Source organism: Mizuhopecten yessoensis, unplaced genomic scaffold (assembly GCF_002113885.1).
Source record: "Mizuhopecten yessoensis strain PY_sf001 unplaced genomic scaffold, ASM211388v2 scaffold1595, whole genome shotgun sequence".
Lineage (NCBI taxonomy): Eukaryota > Metazoa > Mollusca > Bivalvia > Pectinida > Pectinidae > Mizuhopecten > Mizuhopecten yessoensis.
In genome coordinates this window covers 160,665-182,348 of record NW_018404125.1, presented here as the reverse complement: position 1 = coordinate 182,348, position 21,684 = coordinate 160,665, and the positions used below count along the sequence as shown (strand labels likewise).

General features: G+C 34.5%; 2 protein-coding genes across 3 annotated transcripts in view; one reads left to right on the top strand and one right to left on the bottom strand.

The window, feature by feature from the left end:
- Nucleotides 1–5,885, top strand: part of LOC110465733 (importin-7-like) — a 30,578-nt gene extending 24,693 nt beyond the window's left edge. The window contains exons 26-27 of the mRNA XM_021521767.1: nucleotides 237–353; nucleotides 1,161–5,885. Of these exons, the coding sequence (XP_021377442.1) occupies nucleotides 237–353; nucleotides 1,161–1,243 (200 nt within the window). The 3' untranslated portion in view covers nucleotides 1,244–5,885. The remainder of the gene's footprint in view (nucleotides 1–236; nucleotides 354–1,160) is intronic.
- Nucleotides 5,886–6,006: 121 nt separating this feature from the next.
- Nucleotides 6,007–16,179, bottom strand: LOC110465786 (tankyrase-2-like). 2 transcript variants are annotated; one of them, XM_021521878.1, is made up of 10 exons: nucleotides 15,849–16,179; nucleotides 15,072–15,257; nucleotides 14,368–14,441; nucleotides 11,941–12,045; nucleotides 10,347–10,398; nucleotides 9,466–9,582; nucleotides 8,961–9,059; nucleotides 8,303–8,365; nucleotides 7,688–7,875; nucleotides 6,007–6,215 (listed from the first exon to the last, which is right to left on the bottom strand). In XM_021521878.1, the coding sequence occupies exons 1-9, from the start codon at nucleotides 15,913–15,915 to the stop codon at nucleotides 7,706–7,708; spliced, it is 933 nt and encodes a 310-aa protein (XP_021377553.1). In that variant the 5' UTR covers nucleotides 15,916–16,179; the 3' UTR covers nucleotides 6,007–6,215; nucleotides 7,688–7,705. The 2 variants fall into 2 exon arrangements, with proteins under 2 accessions (XP_021377553.1, XP_021377561.1); XM_021521886.1 differs by lacking the exon at nucleotides 15,849–16,179 and adding an exon at nucleotides 15,441–15,606.
- Nucleotides 16,180–21,684: the final 5,505 nt, after the last annotated feature.

Sequence of the window (21,684 nt, the reverse complement as noted above, 5' to 3'; positions counted from 1 at the left end):
TATAAATACATCAAATGTAATACATGTGTAGTTTTTTCTGGTAAGTCCTGGACATCTTTTTTCAAAATTCCAATGAGCCATAGCGAGTCCTCAAAATGTTGATGAATTTGACAGGGCAAACATGAGTCCAGGACTCGAAATCCCTAGTCCCAGAAATCACGGTGATACATCTACCGACTTCAAACATTTGTGCTTAATGACTTGGATTTAAATTCTAACTGTTATTTTTCATGTAGCTATACAAACAAGTGACCCAGAGTGGTACATTGTGCTCACCGGACAGCTGACTGAGGCACAGAGTAAAGAGGTGGAGGATGTCTTCAAACTCGCTGAGCAACGTCGAGCTGCGGCTGGTAAGCACTGCAAATGGATTTTGTTTAAAATAGAAAAAAATACATTTATTACACGATGGTAGTTGATTTTAAGTTCTAATATCTTTCTGTGTGATAATTCTCCTAAAAATGGTTCAGTGTCTTCCGAATTAGATGTGCATGCGCCAAATGCTGAGTTTGTCAGCCTCCATAATTCATGCATATTTATTATCTATGCGCATGCCAACTTCAGTAGAGTGCTGGAGAGTATTCGATATGTCTGCTTTCCCAGGATTCTCTGTCCTGTTGGAACGTTTATTAATGTCTGCAAGTGATGGATTCATATGAATTCCATATTATATTTGGCACACAGGTAGATAGTTGGAAAAAACCATCAAATTTCAGGCATGCTACAATAGTACTAAGATTGACCTCTGCCTGCCCTGAGAACTTGGTCCTTTTGTTATATAAACTTGAAAACGGTTGAGATCTTCACCCTAGAAATCATTTGTTATACAACAGGAATAGTGCCGTTCTCCTGGTGACTCAATACAGGTCATATGGGCCTCTTGTCTGTGCTGCTGGCAGATTTTGATCCCCTATTACAGATGGCAGTGTTTCCTCTTTTATTACAAATTCATTTGAAAGGCACATAATAAGAAAAATTGATCAAAATATAATTTCTGATAACAAGTGTCAGATAGATTAATGAGAGAAAACTAGATTAATGAGAGAAAACTAAATGAAAGACTGATGCAGAACATTCATTACTATGTGCAATGTTCTAATATTTCGTGTTTATACCTATGGAAATTAGATATTAAGATCTTGCTTTTGATTTATTTTCAGAATCAAAGAAAATAGAAGAACGAGGAGGTTATGTATTCCAAAATATGGCAGTTCCACAGAACTTTCAATTCGGCGCAAATTAAACAGTGACAATTTTTGTATAGGTTTTATGAACAAGACACACGGATGGTCAGAGGGTGCAACTGGCCACTCCCCTAGTTACCCCACCCCCTCATGTGATCCTTGCTCGCAGTCGCAGTCATGCAGATTCCTGATGGTGTAACATGACTTGGATTACAAATAAAGCGGACACTACATGATGCAGATCACCTTTGTTAAAGTTCAACAAGAAGAGCTCTTACATGCAACAACAACAATGTGACATATGGTGTATAGGAACGTTCCTTTACTACATAGAGTGTTAATGTGGAGATATAAAAGAAATCTCAAGACATGTTTTGTCAAATCACTTTGTGATATTTAACAATTTCACTGATGTCAAGTTACGTAGGTCACTTGAATTAGTGATCAGGACGAGTGATAGCCACACAAAGACATGAAGTGGCAATGTAAACTCAAGTTGATTGTCATCAAGGCAGCTTTCTGCAGTTCTGCTTGTTTCAGCCCCACAGTCCACCCTGTTTTGTCAAATACCTGCATGTGGCTATGCTTGGCAGTATTTCTCCATTGGAAATGAATACTTGTTAACAGTTTAAGATTAATTCTGGATCAAGGCTATTGATCAAGGGAAAAGGTTGGGTTTCTCATCATTACAGTAAATGGGAAAATGATAATTATTTTTAATTACTTAATTTTCATTGTGATCTGATTTAAGATCACCAAAACCTGTGTCAATGTTTTCCTCCTTGGAACACAATGGAGAGCTCACCCTAACCAATCACAGCAGACGGAATGCTGTGGATTCTGGGTGTATCAATGAAAACCACCTACACTTGCAGTACTGAAACCTCTCGGAGGTCCACACTAGAGCAAGGAAAAGACTTGTATGGTGACGACAAGTCTTATGGTTTTGCACAAACTTACACAATACTTAATACAAACTGAGTGTTACCAACATGTTTGGTAGTATTCCAGACAGAGTTGATGTCGGTGATGTCATTCTGGCTAGTCGTTATACCAAGGTCCATTCCTTTGTCCATTGGTGTATTTGTATAGTAAATAAAAAATAGATCACTTAGCATATGCACATATTTATGAAGTCATGTTTATATGTTTTCCATGCTCACAAACTTAATATTCAATCATGGGATAAGGTAACAGTTTCTTTAGTGTTTGTGCGTGTAGGGGTTGGAATTATAGCCAGTAACTTATAGAGTTTATGCCAACATCAGAAATTTTTGTGAGGAATGTCACTTTGTAAAGCATCCAAGAAATGAAATCCCTTTTATTTAGCACAGATTTTAATATTGTTATATTTTTTTTCCAAATAATTATTTTGAATTCTCAACTCACAAAAATTTCTGATACAGTGTGAATTTGCACTAATCATCATTATACATTTTGTATAAGAATTATTGTTTAGGAGTTTTCCATCCTTTCAAGTCATTGCTATTATGGTTAATATTAAACTAATACAGTCTAAGTAGCAGTTCACTCACTCCCCAGTGTGCACAGGATTGATTTCTGATTCGGGTCATTAGAACTTTTTATCAAATTATTGAATGTTTGCCATAAACCAACTGTCAGACTAGAAAAAAAAGTTGCTATTTTTTTTATATATATTTCAAACTAATTTTGGTGTAGTATTAAATTATTTGTATCCAGCAGTACATCATAAGCAATACAAAAGTAAGAGTTAAATATGCAATATAGTGACTTTTAGTAGAATTATTTCTATGTTATTATAAAATTCTTTTATAAAGATTGTAAAATATTTCACCTGCTTGAATACCTATTAACTTCAATTTCATTCAGTCAGAAAATGGCAAACGAGTCCATTTGTAGACCTTATTTTCTTTCAGATAATTCATTAGTTTTTGAAACAGAATTATTGGATGGAAAGCTCCACATGTGTTATAAAGGTACTGGTGCAATATACTTTTGTAGACGTTATAACACCTGAAATCTTTCCCCATCTGCTTTTAGAGGTACTTCCATTTCTGTGTTTGTGTTTTTCATATGTAAACAACAACTCGTAGCTAGTGATGTGTGTCGCATAGGTATACAGAACAAACACAATACATACACGTAAATACTGCAAAACATTGTTAGTGTTCTAATCTAGAAATAATAATTAATAGCTCAAAATATTTTCAATCTAACTAAATCAGATGATCATTCTCGAGATATTTTTCTGACAACTGACTTTTCCATTGATTCTCACATGAAAAAGTTCTATTGATAGTAGAATTTCTGACTTGCGTACTTAAAATGCAGATACTGCATCTACAAATTAAACGAAAAAGAAAATGGGAATATGTGGGATTTGTGTGATCAGTGGATCAAAATGTGTGCCATATCACCTGGAGACTTTCTAATTCTCCCATATTTCAAAATCAGTTTGAATATGTCCAGAACAGTAATAAAGCAGACTGTTAATTACAAAGCGATTATTTAAAATAAGACAACGGCATTGTACAAAGTCTACAACACTTTGTACAATTCAATACAGCCCGAAATGTTCCTTGTTTCAAAGAGATATAGCTACATTATTTAATGCTCATCTTGACGCACTACTAGGTTATGTACATGTACAGCTAAAGCTAAAAATTAATATTCCCAGTAAATTTGCCCGATGAAAGTGCCAACATGTTTCCTTGTGCACTAAAACATGAGTGTGCTAGTGTAGGTACATTTACAATGGAATGAAATGTGGCCTGGTACATGTACCTTAAAAGTTGTTAAATTGATTTCTTGTTGCTGTAATTTTGTTTTGTTACTAGTTGTAAATAATGTGTTTTGGTTCGCAAAATGTTTCCGGGTGATGTAGCTGTAGACATTCTGTTGGTGTGCTAATGGAATGAAAACACTCATCCACTTTTTTAACATATTGAGATTATGTCTTGAATCAATCTTCAGATCAAAGGTGCTGTATTGTAGTAGGACGAGGAATAGTGTTAAAGATAGTGGCGTCGCTGGGCCTGGAACCCGCGACCATTGGCTCTCCAGCCCGATGCTCTGTCGCTGAGCTAAAGGGAAATTCCCTACAGCTGACACTTGTAACGCAATCTAATTATTCCACATCTTTTACAGTATAAGTGAGAAAAAAACAATTTCTAAGTCAATAATAATAGAGAAATGTATATGATATACAGTTGTCTTTAATGTTGACTTCCTTAAATGTGGGAGGGGGCTCAGGATATTGATTACAGCAGTCCTATTTGTACATGTATTGATTAATAGTACACAGTACAGGTTAAATTAACAACAATGTAGGAGATACTATTCCCTTGTCACATCTATGTGAGCTTTTCAGCTATTTTTATGTTTTTATGAAACCAAAGTGTCGTGATTAAAATGTGTTCCTCTATAACAAAATTTTGTTTACAGTTTAGTTCAAACATGAATAATTTTTAAAAGAACACGAAAAAATATATTAAGATCGTTACATCACAATTTATTGAAATGGTACATGTACACTATTATATATTGTACAATCTGAAAAGTGAACACTAGCACACACTTTCAGAAACAACAGTATCCCACATCATGTCATATATATAGAACTGTATTTTGCCTGTGATAAGTCTGAATCCACATCCCTTGTTGACACATTTTGTACTCTTAGTTATCTTTATTTTGGGCAAGATGTTAGACTTTCTCCTTAGTGGTCAAATATCATATTAAAGTACATAAATTGTTCTGAAGAAAAAACATTAAATTCAATGAAAAATGAAATGCCAAAAATAAGTGAAGTACATTTATACTATTTAAATACAAAGATTTGTTATGATAGAAACAAGACATAAGGGCTTGTCACAGATCAGTTCTAGTATACAGACCTACAAATAACATCTAATGCATAAGAACATATGTTTACCAAAGCTTTTTGGGGAAATCTAGACAATATAACATGTAAGGAAATGTTGCTACCTAGGATTTACAAACCAACTTAGAGCTGTTTTGCTTGTTTTACTTGTACTTGCAGTATGTTCCTCCGACACCAAATAATACAGAATTGCTTTCTTTGAATATGTATTTTCAGGTTAAAAGTTTCCATTATTTTGTTTATTTTATTCTTGAATTTAAATGCATTAATTGTAAGCGTTTCGAGAGAGAACTTTGTATGAAAAGAGCATGAAAGAAAAAAGAGTACAAACATCAAATCAGGATCTTTTTACATAACTGATTTCCACTAATTTTCCCGAGAATTTTCAAAACATTTATTGCATGAATTAGTTTGGCTATGTGTGCATAATGTGTGTTATTGATGTAGATAACTTCCATGTCTATTATTTTTCAATACAGATATTTAAAAAGATGTCCCTACCTATAAATGAACAATGAAACAAGTTCAAATTTAAAGTTGTTGCTGACTAAAAAGATTGACATTAAATAAATACTTGTGTGATAAGACAATGTATATGGGGTTTGTGCAAAAGCTTGAGATATAAATAAAAGGAATAATTTGGGAAAGCCCAATAAACAAATAAATTACCACTGTATGTCACTTTCAATTTGGAATGGCATTGAAATAAAAACCCGCTGCAAATTATTATAAGTTGTTTTGTATTGATGTTGGGTTACAGAGATGTTGATACCATGCCCTAATGATAAGCTTGTTCCATTGTACATTACAATAAAAATATCCCTGTAAAAACAGCTGATTTGTGTTCAGTCTCATTTTACTAACTCAACCTTCTGTCCAGTCACTTGTTCACTCATATCAAGCTTCATTAAGGATATATGCTACTTAAATTCTTTCTAAGATAGTTCCGAAATAACTGTAGCAAGGTCTGCTGAAAATACTATAACGAGACATCATGTTCACAGTTTTCTGTCTTCAATGCCGACATCATAGCAAGAGGTCGAAGGTCATCACTGTAATTCTGGTCTAGACCATTACATCTTAAAAACCGGGCACTCTGCCAGAGGTGTGTGCCCCATAAACAGGTCCCCATCTGCAATGCTGGCCAAGACCATAACTACAAAACACTGAACATGTGATAAATTTAGTAGATTTGAGGATTAAGACAAAGATTGTATATGTAAAGTAAATCAGTTAAATGTCGAATCAAATTGATAAATGTACTACAATAATTGGTAAAAGGTTAAATCACTTGCTCTGAACTGTCATCAATGGTTAAATAAAAGTCAGGCTTGTTTTGACCCATACATTTGAATCCCTCAACATGTTGTGTACTGCGGGTCAAGATTACACAATAAATAAAAAATGTTAAATCTCCAGAACAACATTTCTCCAGAACAATTGTGCAGTTGGGGTATAGATATTTTAGTTTATAGTACACATTTTGAAGGAAGATAATACACAAAATGGTAATTATGGATAGTGGTAATATAACAATACAGGTACTGTATTAAGGCTTCCCCAACTTTATCTGTAACTTAAATTATAAAATATGACATGTATCAGGTGTTTTGTCCATCCATCCACACTCCACAAGATTAAATATTATACAATTTTTTTGGAACTTGATGAAATCATGTGCAATATACAGTGATTTAGGTAAAGTTTTAGGTTGAGCAAAAACTACACAACTAATGAACATACTGGGCTCTTGTTGGTTGAATGTTTATCAAATATGATCAGATTCTGATAAAATTAGTCATTAAAAGCGTAATTGTTTCATAGAAAGGAGAAGTTTAAAGTTTAGCAAAATCTGGGCACAATATATCTTTGGTTTTAATGGGTATCGATTTTGGGCAAATGGAGGCAATACCCATCTCTTCCTTATGGATGTACTAATGGGCAAAGGAGCACAATGTTTGTTCAACATTTTAGCTCAACTGGCCAAATGGGCTAAAGTGAGATTAGGGAAGCGTCCAGCCAGCTGGCATCATTTTTTTTCTTTAAATAATTCTTCTGAATAACCAAGAGTCTTAGAGACTGGAGTGGTATGTGTCCGGTAGCATGCTGGGATAAAGGGCAACCAAGTTTATTCAAATAAATTACCTTTACCCATACACAGCGGTCAAATATGTTTAAATCTGTAACAGCCATAGAAGATTTTTAGCCTGTAGCTTTATTTAGTTAATTTTACTATATAGCACTTGCTCCTCTTTAAAAGTTACAGGTTTGATATTGAAACCAGTTATTGATGCACAGTTATGTTATTACAGAGTATGTACAATTTTTCTCCTTCAACTACATCCCAGGAATGCATTAGAAGGATTAAAGTTTACATTATTTTGGCATTGGACAGTGATATATTGGGTATGCTTGTTCTTCTTTGAATCCTACATGTATGAATAGGTTGTATTTTCAATAATTACGGAAGTACCAGCAAATTACATAATGAAGCTTGATATAACTTAACCCTGATTTTAAGAACATGTAGTAAAAATCATATGTAATGCACTATAGCAAGTATAAACTGTAATACCAAGAAGCATAGTCTTGGAGTAGAGATTACACGTTCGGCTTTAATTATTTATGGCAGACGAACCTCCCATGTGGAGATGTGTCAAGTAAGAATAGAGAAAGTTTTGTTGGGCCTAGAGGACTCCACCAGGTGTTTACGTTGTGGGCTCTGAAGACCTAGCTGTATTCTGGGGGGTGTATGGGGATCCACCACCTCCCATACATGGGGGTTATCAATGTGGATTTTCAGGAATTCTGCAGCCTGCAAGTTCCCTGAAAAAGTAATCAAAGACAAACAATAATTTGGTTGACTTAATCTAGCATCAAACAAATAAATACTGACGAAGTTAATTGTCAGGATATTTTGGGTTTTCATAACAAAGCTCAGAATTTTTAAGGAGGTTCCCGGTCAGCACTTACTGATTAAGTGCAAGGCGCTGAAGGCCTACATTGCCCGCCAAGGTTGAAAACTAATTGATATCTGCAAGCAAAATACATTTTAATTTTAAGAATTTAATAGTACCAGGTAATTAAAATATCCCTCACTCACAAATTTCTGCCCATAGAATGTTTTCCTTTCTAGGGAAATACAATAGTGATACATATTCCCAAAGATGTCCAAAAGATATCCTTATGTATGCATGAACATCATTACACCCGTCAGTTTTGCGGATGTCTTTGTACAGGTATATAAACATACCAGCATTGATGGCATTTCCAATAGGGAGAACCCCAGCCTGGCTTGCCTGGTAGGGATCAGCACCTGAAACATATCTTTTTCAATGACTCAACGCCAGATTGATTTATTCAAAATTAACTATCCAAATCTCCTGTTCTGTTTGACAAACAGTTGGTATCTAAAAGCTTGTTTGAAACATTATAGAAAACCACAGGGAAAACAATATGTTGTTAAAAAAGAAAATCCCCCATTTTTTATATATATACAAATAATCTAAATATAAAGGTCGTTGACATATGTTAACCATAATATTTCCCTGAATTGACACTTTTGTACCCGGTAATATAAAATGCAAGACTTGGACCTGGAGAAAATATATTAAAGTATATGGTAAGTTTAGTTCAAGTACCAGTGGGTGTCGTGCTCCAGGCCTAACTACTTGAAATGTCGGGCAGAAAAGGAATTTTTATATCATGATATCTGACTTAATTAAGGCAATATAAGTGAAACTGTTAAGAATTAACAAGGACCAATATTTTCTTTCTCTAAAGAAACTTTTTTTTACTACATTTGTCTTGGATATAAAGCAATGGGCCCTACTGAGTAAGGGTTAATATTATGCTTGGTAGCTTAGATAGGTTATGCTGAAAAAGTTGTCCAGACTGCTGCTGAATCGTACCATAAAGGAGAAGACATTTTATAACTGGGACACTTCCTTTACTGGCAGCTCTGTGTAATGGTGTGTAGCCACGGGAATTTGCTTTGTTGACATCACAACCTGTAGACATTCATAAATTCAAATTTAAAGTTATCATCTGATAAATCAAAAAGAGATCCAGATGACCTACACCTATCTGGATATTTTGTAAAATATTCTTTAAAACGGTTGAGACATAATGACTGGTGAAGCAAACCAATAGGTCAGTCCTAGTGGGACATATTCTCTACAGATTGAAGACACCTTGAAAAGTCCACAAGAACACAAGTACATAATTATTATACAATGAGTTATTTGTGCTTTTTTCCTATCGGGTTTGACAGTACAGTGAATTTTAAGCAAAAACCTGCAATTTAAAGTCAAGGATATTGACAATACAAATAGCACTTATCGTACATTTGTGAATTATTTTCGAACAAAATATCAGTACTATTAAAAACCTTGAGCACATAACTAACAAATGCACCTGCTTCTATAAGATCCATGATGACTGCTACATCAGGCATGGCCGAGTTGAGGATTCCAAACGTAGCCAGATACAGAGGAGTGTCACCATCCTGACTGGTGGACCCGACATCTGCTCCTTATGGATCAAAATTGGAGAAGTCAAGCATATGGCAAAAAGAATTCAAGTTTAAGGCTGTACCCTCTTAATCCTACTGAAAGACATAACATTTTAGTTTTATGCAGGTTTTGCTCATTAATGAAGCTATTTGAAGCTAAGAGTAAGACTACAATTAAATTTCAGGGAGTTTTCATTTCTTACGAGATTTGTTAACAGGTTCAGTCATTTTCAGTAATAAGCATTGATGATGACATTAAATAAACATTGAAAGTTCCTGTAGTTCATATTATGACACTGAAACAAATTCTAGTACTGGTTTGTTTTCATGCCAATTGATGATTTTGGAGTTTCATTTAGATCACTATAATATAGCTCTAACTATCTTTATTAAGTCTGTGACATCATTCCTTATTAAGATTGATCCGATACATTAGTACCATACACAAAATGTGTTTGGGCATATCACACAGGTAATGCTATAAATATATGACAAAAATATTACAGGATATATATTCACAGCAAATTTTAGCATTTATTGGCAAGTTCTTTTATGTGTTAAAGGAATGTNAATAATATTTTGCTGGTAGTTTCAACAGATGGAGCCAACAAAGTTTGCGAGGGAAATATTTTTAGTGCAATATAATATTTAATAAGAACATTTTGCTATGACTGCTTAAATATTCAGGTGAGCGATACAGGCCCTCTTGTGCCTCTTGTTTGAATTGTGGAACACTTTATCTTTTCAGAGTTTATGGTATTTTAAAGTCTGCAGTTCAACTTACCTTTCTTTAACATGTATTGAATGGCAGCTCTCTCTCCACTGAGGCAGGTACACTGTTTAGAAGGCAATCAACTTTATAGTGCAAACCTCTTTCATAACTTTAACGTAAAGGATAGCACTGAACTATTTCAAATGCGAAAAAGAGTTCTTTTTCAGAGGAAACTTTTAAACTTGGAGTATTATTGCTTGTATATATAGACAATGAAGCAACAAGAAAGTATTTTTCTGGCTAAGAACCTTGTCACCTAGAACCCTTAGAACCTTGTCACTAAGAACCCTTGGAACCTTGTCACTTAGTCACTTAGAACCTTGTCACTTAGAACCTTTAGAACCTTGTCACTAAGAACCCTTAGAACCTTGTCACTAAGAACCCTTAGAACCTTGTCACTTAGTCACTTAGAACATTGTCAGTTAGAACCCTTAGAACCTTGTCACCTAGTCACTTAGAACCCTTAGAACCTTGTCACTTAGAACCCTTAGAACCTTATCACTTAGAACCTTGTCACTTAGAACCCTTAGAACCTTGTCAAAGGATTCATTTCTCATTTTGATGCTTGGGATTATATTACCTGGATAGCAACATGGGTAAAGTGTAGGATTGGCAATGAATATATGATTCAAGACGTTCCATGTAGTTTTATATAGTTATATATATACATGTACATGTTTTATATATATTTTGTTTCAAATAATTTAACTCAAATTCTAACAACTGACTCAAATTCTGTAAGATGTAAACATCGGTAAAGTGTAGGATTGGCAATGAATATATGATTCAAGATGTTCCATGTAGTTTTATATAGTTATATATATACATGTACATGTTTTATATAAATTTTGTTTCAAATTATTTAACTCAAATTCCAACAACTTACTCAAATTCTGTAAGATGCATCACAAGATGTGATTTACATGTACATACCTTAAATACTAGCACAAAAAAGTGTACATATGAAGAAAGGGGTATACAGATTTGACTAAAACAAATATTCCATTTCTGACAATGGCAATATTACATTCTAACTTTATGGTACTCTATACTTTGTGACTAAATTAACATCATTTACAGTTGATAACTTGAACTGAACTTGTTTCTCTTTCACTGTTTTTCAGTTGCAAATGTACTATTGCCTAAAACAAATAACATTCAATTTTATGTTCAAAATGGTTTTACTGATTGTTCTCTTATGGTGGATCTTGTTGTTTGATGTTGTTTTCTAGCAAGCTTCACCTCAGTACTTTATATGTAATTTGACAAAGACATTCAAGGCCTGCAAGTCATACAGGATTTACCCCTGAAATTATTGCATTAAAGATAAATCCAGGGTAAATCCTGGAATTTGAAAGCAGTGGGCCATTTTCAGCAATTTTTTAGTCAATAGGAAAATTAGGAGGTGCCATTGTGTAAAATTAGAAGAAAATTGGAATATGGCATGATGGCCCCCTCCAGGGTTATTCCTGCAAATCAGTCTACCATTATGGTAAAGGTCCCATAACACAATTAAATCTAGTTGAGACTATTTTCTGAAGTAGTTTGGCAGGTTTTATTAAATTTCTGCATATACTGGGTCGATGGGTGTTTTCATGCTACCTACCAAGAACAGGGAGAGCCCTGTAGAAGGGATGACGTAGTTCACATCGTATCCAAACTGATCCACCAACATCATAATGGCTTCAGTGTGGCCAGGCTGGTAGGCAGTCTGAAGTAGGTTTTATAATACATTCATCTCTTTTACAATACATCATAAAAGTGACATAAACAAAATTTTATCACTATAGAACATGTTGTGATGAAATTTGATTTTTTACTTAAAATATCACATTATATTGAATATGATAAAACCAAATCAATTATGTTTATCCTATCTATCCGTAGTCCAAAAAAGTTTTCACATACTGAAACATTTGCCATTTGCCAATAAAATCCATGTTCGCCTAGTAATTATTCAGCCATTCACAAGTATTTACTATATATTGTGTCGGTTCTAATACATGGTAATCACTGTATTGATAAATTTGCCATCATTGGGGAGAGCGAAATAGACGAAAGTTAAACTGCAGCTAAAATTTTCTTGTACAGTGTATTGTATTCAGGGTTTTCAGTAAGAACAGGCAGCAGGCCAAAATGACTGGTTCAGACCTCATTTTGGCCTGTTCAAATCACCTTTTCCTCATGTATCTCTTGGGTAATTTTACAAATGTTGGCCAGTTAAAAATATCATTTGGCAGCTGGGGCAGATCTAGAACTTTTGAGAGGAGTGTCACCATTCTAGTTTATTTTGCTACGCATGTGGTCTGAACCATATCATGCTGCACAAAATTAAGTTAGATACCTGCCCTGGCCATCCACCTGGTACTTTCCCAAGGATTTCTATCTATACATTTCCTTAATTCTTTCTTGCTTTTGTTTTATTTATTTTTAAATGCAAGAGTGGAATTAATCATGAATATATTAATTTAACTTTGTGTATTTATTTATTTCAATTTTCTCAGGAAAAATTATTCCACTTTGGTTTCTAGTAAGTAAGCATAACACTAATTTGCGTAAACATTATGAAGTAGCATGAATTATATATTAATGCTCCAAATCATTATTTATATGCATTTTTTTTAATGTGTTAACTGTCGTTTATTGATTTATTGAAAGCATTAAAATGTGATATTTATTGTCCTTCTTGCAATCATATTACATAAAACCGGCAAACCTTCTTTAACTTTAACACTTAATGTGCCCTGTGGCTACTACCACTGACCTTACAGGTACAAACGTCTCTATCATGGTTTCCTGACCCATTTAATTGATGCTGGGTTGTGATATCAATAAGTATAAACTAATCAACACCAAGTTTATAAACTTGTTGGAGGCATGGCGGGGGCAGTATAATGCTCAACTAGAATTAATGGTCAAGAAATTAAAATAATAAAGTCAGATAAGCTTGTTATGATCAGAATAACCCAAAACATACTGATTTCCACATAAAGGTTACAGTGAGGATCTTGGGGGTGTCACATTATAGAAGCAGTATATATATATTTTAAATCAACAGGGATTGTCACGTGCGCTGGTGACACCCCCTTGGATCCAACTCTGTTTGGAAGCCTGAGTATTTGGTTAAACTTAACTTAAATTAAAAGCTTATCAAAAATAGACAAGAGGCCTTGGAGCTTTTACAATCAGCCGAGTTGTAAAGGAACCGTTATTTAAAGTTATGTGACAAAGAAAAATAAAACCACATAATTTATTTGCTGTCGACTCACTGAAATCTCAAAAAATGAAGTGTCCAAATGGTACAGTCCCATTTTGGCAAGTTAAACTAGAACTGACGCTAATAGGCTAACTACTTTCCTGCATTCCAGCTGATTGTTGCCCCTGCAAGGGCTAAACAAAGTTTTTAGCATAAAGGGGCATAACTCACAAAAGGCCGTTACTCCCTTAAAAACTGTCTGAAATCATAATGCCAGTGTCCAAGTACATCAGTGCAAACTTTCAATAAAATCCACCGGATTTAGGAGGAGTTGTGCGGACAAGATTTTAGCACAAAAGGGCATAACTATATAATAAAGTGTTGAAATCAAAAATTAAAATTCTGGTGCACAACTGCATAAAACACTTATCCTTTAAGCAAAGTTTCAACAAAATCTGCCTGTTAGTTAAGACAGAGTTTTCTAGAAAATATTTCGCTAAAGGGCCGTAGCTGCCTTTAAAAAGTTTTGAAATCTGAAAATACAATGTCAGTGCACAACTGAATAATATACTGATCATTCAAGTGAAGTTTCAATAAAAGCTGCCTTTCAGTTAAGATGGAGTTTCCCGGACAAGTTACTGCAGAAGACAGACATCAGACAGACAGATAGACAGGGTGATTCCAGTATACCCCCCTAACTTCATTGCGGGGGGTAATAATGGCATTTTACTTGGGACCCACAGAACATTGTCATATTACATCATAGTTATTGTAACCAAAACATATGTAATATAAATAACTTCATGAACTACGTCTGTTAAACTAATGAGAACTTACCTTGGCTAGATCAAAAACGCTCCAATTGGAGACATCTGGAATATTGGTTGCTGCAGAAGTTCTGGAGCTTTCCCCTTAAAGAACATACAAGCATTGTTGCTACGTAATTCATGGGATGAAAGTTAACAATCCAAGTATAAATATCCTTATTACATCATGTTTAAAATGGAAACTTTTATATTTTCTTAATGACATTTTAGTGGTGGTTTTTTTAAATCTGCACAACTCATAGACATCACTCTAAATATTTTCTTTAGAAAAACACTTTTTTCATGACTTAAGTATTTACATCATAAACACCATACTCAACAACAATATATGCCCACAGAACAGTACACCAATTTCTTTTGTGATGTGGGGTTAATAAAAAATGTATTTATGTATTTTAGTATTTTAGTGCACTGTCACTGATTATGGTGAAAATTTANTTTATTTTGCTAAAACAAATTACATTTCAGATCATCTCTAAAATCTCTGTTTTTTACAAATAAGACATTTATCACAGCAGTCACAGCAGTACCAGCTGGTCTTCCAGTACCCGGTGATATTATTGTCAAAGTTATATTCCTACTGGTGCCTCATAAATACTTCAGTTGTTGCTAAATTATGATAATTGGCTGACTGGTGTTCCTGTGAGTTCTTAAATATTCCTTAACCAGCAAGGACTTTTCTAAAAACCTTCTTTTTTTTAATGCAAAATTTACCTTTTCTTGAATATCTCAGATGTATAAATATTATGAGAATAATAATAATGATCAAAGGGACACATAGTTGGATTTGCCAGGATTGTTTGCAGCAAAGGCTCCACAGTAGATCAGTTTCAATCCAAGTCTCATTCCGCAGATTAGGGTACGGATTTGGCAGCTGCGAATATATCCAATTGCTAGTTTCTGAAATGCAAAAAAATGTTTGATTAGTTGATTTTGATAGTTGGAACTAATTTCCCTAATCCCTGATCTAGTAAGGTTTTGACAGATTCAGTGATTGGTCAGAGATTTCTGAAAGAGGTGCCAGATTTCACAACTTCATTTGCAACACAAGCCCCACCCCACAATCTGAATTTAGCGACTCACTCCTAAGAAAAACTCCACACATTTCCATGGTGTAACTGTTGCCATCAATAGAATGTGGGTGTTGCCATGTTTTTGATCGACCATAATAAAATGAATCCTTTACACAGTAGCTCTGCGACTCCCATTTTCCTGAAATCGAGTTGCAAGTCTTGGCCTATTCACACAGAAAAAACCGGTTTGTCATGTTAAGCCCAAGAAAACAATTAACGAAACAGAAGATCCAACACATTTAGTGTCTGGCAAATCAAAAGGGTCGGACTCTGACACATGCCGACATGGTTTTGAGCAAAATTAAAATTTATCAAGAATTGAATATCCCGCTGTTAGAACTTTTCCCTTAGTTTTAGCTTGGGGAAAAAACATGCATATCTATTGTTATTACTATCTTTAAAAAGCAAACATTGTAACCATTGTTTATCCAGGATTCTAACGAAAAATCCCAGCCTCCATTCACTAACGAAGCTATCATGTCCATGGCGTTTCCTGACACTGAGGAGGTGCAGACGATACGCTGTTGTTGCCGCTTATGACCCACCTGAAACAGTAGTTTATAACATGAAAAATAAACAAAGGAAGAAATATATATAAATGTGGATAAACCTTTTAGACTTAAGGAATATCACAAAATATACGGGTTTTTTCCAATATATGATTAATTGCGCTAAAATGTTACCAATCAATAACTTGTTAATTTTTTAACATAATATTATTGAGTTGTCCCCCTTTGGTCTACTTATTATAGCAACATTGCGAATTTAAAGCAGGAAAAACCTTAACATAAAACGAAAAACCTAATACATTTTTTTTCAGGCAGGCTTCTATTGATTGGTGAAGTCAGAAGAATGAGAACAATGGCAATTGAAACTTTTAGAATTGTAAATAAGCTATCACCTGTATGTTTACAAGATTTATAAAAGGTAAAACAATCTAAATATTTGTTCATATATAATAATATATTGGACATTCCAAATATAAGAACTACAACCTATGGTAAAAAAAAGTTTTAAATTTGCTGCTGCTTCATTGTGGAACAGTCTTCCGGACCATTTCAGGACCGAAAACAGTATTCTCATTTCAAGAGTCTTATACAGTCCTGGAATGGTTCAGAATGCCGCTGTTCGGCATGTAGATAAGCTTTCAGTTAATTTCAATGTGCCTTTGTGTTATTATCGTCCATTTTTTGCATATGCTTGCATATAAATTGCTCTGCCATTTTTTAGTGCTTGTTTACATTTTTTGTGTGGTTTCTCTATCTTTAGTTTGCTTGCATGATTTTGATTTTATGTTGTCGTATAATTATGCTTGTATGTATTCGGTTAAAAGCTCATTAGAGCTTATGTTTTGTAGTTTGTAACTATACCGAATTTAAATAAAACTTTCATATTCATATATATATCAACTTTCAATTCGGACTGGAAAAAAAATAAAACAAAAACAGCGGGCTAGCTATGTTAAACAAAAAACAAAAAAAAACGATTATTGATACATTGGTATATAAATATATTTTTAGATTATTTTATAAAAAATCCTCTGAAGCTCATTGAGTATCCAGTCTATTCTTGTCGATGTTATACGTTCTTTGATAGTTTATTCCATATGACGATATTAACCATCGTCTGGCATTACCAGTAAATAACCCTACCACATTCATATCAGTTATGAATGCCACGACCCATTGTTGACGTCACAATGGTGATTTTGGATACCACTGACTAACCCGCCCTAGACAGATAGCTGTGTTATCCATTCTCATAGGTAAGACATCAATGGAAAGCCTGTGGCTTGTAACGATGTTATTTATCTGCAGTGCACAGAGAGTGACAAATGACATTAAGTTATATCAGGACGTCTCGACTAGTGAAGTCTAACAGTCACATTAGTATATACACATAAGACATTTAACTTGTGTGCATGATCTTTCCAGTGTACGTTTAACCTATTCTTAAAACTATTCAAACTTTCGGCGTTAACCACTTCAGCTGACAAATTGTTCGAGTTGGTAACTACACGATTGCTGAAAGTGTTCTTGGTGGTGTTTAAGCGGCATTGTTTCTCAAAAAGCTTTCTCTGGTAACCACTAGTTGCCGGATAGGTGGATTCAGTAAATAATTTGGACTTGTCTGCATCGTCCACACCATCCATAATTGTGTACACTTGAATCATATCAGCTCGTAGTATTCATTATTCAAGTGTGGGCAATCCTAGTCGTTTTAGTCGGTCTGGGTAAGGTAAGTCTTGCAATGTAATTTTAAAACTTTTTAATGAGCGTCGTTGTGTGTTTTCCAGTGATTGTATGTTTTGGAGCAGTACTCAATATGAGGTCTGACAAGTGATTTGTATAATGATAGAAATGTTGATTGTGCTAAATGGAAAGTGATACGAACTGGACAATTGCAAATTCAACATGAAGCGCGCTGATATTTGTTGTACAAAGAAAACGAACTAAAAAAAAGAAAACTAAATAAGTGTTTTGTTGTTGTTGTTTCATTCGCCATTCGTAGGTTGTCGTGACACACTGATTAGATTTGGGGGCTCGTTCTTTACAGACGTTGGTCTTTAACTGTAACTTGAGCTTTATGTAAATGTTTTACCGTCTTCACATATGTACAGATTCACCAAATATAAAAACGCAGCGAATACTTAACAGTCAGGAAAATTATTCTGTTTCATTGTCGAAATTCTGCTTGTTATCACGATCCTCAAGCTTCCATTGTCGTAGCTCAGCTTGCCTTCTCGATTCAATAATTATACTAAATGGAATTCGCTGTCATTTTTTATTCGGTCAACCCGTTCAAGTTTCCCGCCTTACCGCTCACCTTAGAATACATTATCAAGCTGACGGCATATTTTACGAAGTAATTAACCTTATGTTTTACCGAAAAATAAACTATCAGCTGATGACATATTTTTATCGACATCATGTGTTAAAAATGATCTACCAAAAAGTGCGTTCTCAAGCTGATATCGTGTTTTAATCGACGTTGTTAATCTTACGACTAAGTTCAGAGTACATGTACGTCATCAGCTTGATGACGTGTTTTAACTGTGCCATTAAGGTTCAACTTCGACTGATATTTTTGCAAAAAAAATGTCCCCGAATACGTTCTAAAACTGTACTAAACGAAGACTAATTTGACCATATCAAAACTGTGTTGAATGGAGTCTATTTCACGGAATTAAAACTTCGATAAACAGACTCTAATTTGATGGAATTGAAACTTTGTTAAACGGAGTGGGGTTTTTTAGTGTTTGCAACTTGAGTAGAACATATAATAGAGCAAATTAGATTGTCACGTCATTTTTAATCATTCACCAACCCGTTCAAAAATGTATATGACATTTATTTTTATATTTTCGCGATTCGGTATTATATACTTTGTTAGTGTATTTTGCTTTTATTTCACTTCTTTTACTGTATGTTCGTGACTCTTTATTTTTTACGAGATGATGATCGTTATTCAACTTGTTTTTTTCCATAGTATAAAAGAGTATGTGCTTTTATGATTTCTACATAACGCTCATTTTCGGACGATCTTTATACATTTTACTAATGTATACATCTAATTTCCTACAGGTTAAATTAGTTTCATTGTAAACATTGCTGTATCGAAATCACATCCGATGGAGTAAATCGAAGAAAGATCTAAGAAAACTGATACATGTACCGTAATTTTAGTTGATTTTAAAAACAAATATTTGAAGGACTTGCGGTTTCAAACAAGAATCGGGTGACACGTGGCAAATGTTCGCAGTGTGGCAGTCAAATTGATTTTATCAAAAGACTACCGTAGATTGTGTATTTGATTGCTTAACCTGTCAGAAACCTGCAAATAGATACGTTGATCAGAGAAATAGCAACCAATTTAAGTTTTGGTTGTGCAGGGTAATTCAAGTCTCAACCCTTAAAATAAATTTGTATAAAGATATAAAAGTACTAACTTGTCCGACCTAAGCAAAGGGTTGAACGAACTGAATTACCTTAAGGGACCGACTTTTCATTACAAAAACATAACAGAGTTTTTCAAAAGATTGATACAAAGATGTGCCATACGCGGATTGGCTACTCTCAATGCGGTGTAACATCTGGTTCGAGAATCTGTTTGCCTTCAGCTTAATTAGCAGCCTTTTGTGCGGAATGTATTTCAATGCAGTCTATTGATATACCCGTATCCAACGCCTCCGTCAGTTTACACATCATATCCAACATCTGTAGTGTTATAGATTTATCAGATAAAATTCCCAAACGTTTTCGTGTAAACACGTTGTTCATTCTTACTGGCCTAGGATTACTCGCCTCACAATTATCTCCCTTACTAGCCTGGGATTCCTCGCCTCACAATTATCTCCCTTACTGGCCTAGAGGTACTCGCCTCACAATGATAGGGTTACTCGCCTCAGAATGATCTCTCTTACTGTCCTAGGGTTACTCGCCTCACAATTATCTCCCTTACTAGCCTGGGGTTACTCGACTCACAATGATAGGGTTACTCTCCTCAGAATGATCTCCCTTACTGGACTAGGGTTACTCGCCTCACTATTATCTCCCTTACTGGCGTAGGGTTACTCGCCTCGCAATTATCTCCCTTACTGGTCTAGGGTTACTCGCCTCACTATTATCTCCCTGCTGGCCTAGGGTTACTCGCCTCACAATTATCTCCCTTACTGGCCTAGGGTTACTCGCCTCACTATTATCTCCCTTACTGGCGTAGGGTTACTCGCCTCACAATTATCTCCCTTACTGGCGTAGGGTTACTCGCCTCACTATTATCTCCCTTACTGGCCTAGGGTTTCTCGCCTCACACTTATCTCCCTTGCTAGCCTAGGGTTACTCGCCTCACACTTATCTCCCATTTGTATGACAGTTATTTAACCTTTCTTCCATTCAGAGACGTATATAACGTGTTATATTGAGTGAAATTGAGTGGTAAGCGGTAGGGGAGCTGATGTAGCTTTAATTTCCCTCGTAGATCTCTGGGTTGTAGGCTGTCAATTTATCTCACACTTCCGAAGCACTATGTTTACCTGCAATATTCTTATTTTTATCTTAGTTTTTATTTTCATGTTTCAAGTTGCATTGCATTGATAGAACAGAAACGTAGGCAATACGAACAGAAAGAACAAGCTGAAATACTGAAACATTCTAGGGTTTGATCATTTCGGCTCAGCACTGTCAGATAACACATCAAAAATAGATATATTCTATAAAAGGCAAATAGAGATTTCATAACTCAAGAAGGCTATTCATTCCATTTTTCCCATATTCATTTCATTTTTCCCATATTCATTTTGAAATTTCCTAACAGAAAAATATCCTTTTCTATATGCAATATGTTTTGCATTGAGTATAATGATCCGTTGTTATAGTATCTAGTAGTGCATTTATTGTAGGCACATTTCAACTTGTTTTGTAAATATACTGTTTGATTATAAGTATGATTTCATTATCAAGTCTATCTGTTTGTGTTGTTATACCAAAAACGAAGGAATATTTATTAAAGGAGAAAGGAATGATCAACGCCTCCAATATTTTTTTCTAAAGTTTGTAAAACATTCTGTACTTTGTCACATTCCAAGAATGTATAATTGTTTCCCTTTGCTAAAACACGTAATTGGTTATTATCGGTGAGACGAGCCTCATGTGGTATACCACTGAAGTTTTGTTTTGGAAGTTACGCAAAAAGGATTCTGAAATATATTTGTCCATTTGTCATCATCAGAATCAAATACTTGTCCCCATTTTCTTCTACCTGTTTGAAAAATCTCATTTTGTAAGTACTAGCTGTATACTGACAAATATTTATTCCCCTTATTATGTTAAACTAATGTAGATTTAAAGGTATAATAGTGTAAAACATGACAATGTTTGTATTTTAATAAATATTGTTTAGTGCAATATATCTTCGCATTGCTGATAAAATACCATAATACTAGCTGTATAAGAAGTCTGTGTGTATATGTTGTATTTATCATTTAATTCACTCGGAGTATAAAATATCTGCGTACCTTCGTCGTTCGTGATCATCAGTTGTACAAATCCTGATAAAATATGTCTGTTTGGTCTATAGTGTTCGTCAGTCTATTTCTTCTGTTTTGGGATGTCACCATCATAGTCCTTAACAAGCACGCCCAAAGACTCCTTGCATTTCGACAAATTGTTACAGTACAATCACTTTTTTTTTTATAACAGTCAATATTTCTTCATAAAAATATTTTTGTTAGTGTTTCATATTGACAAACTTATGAG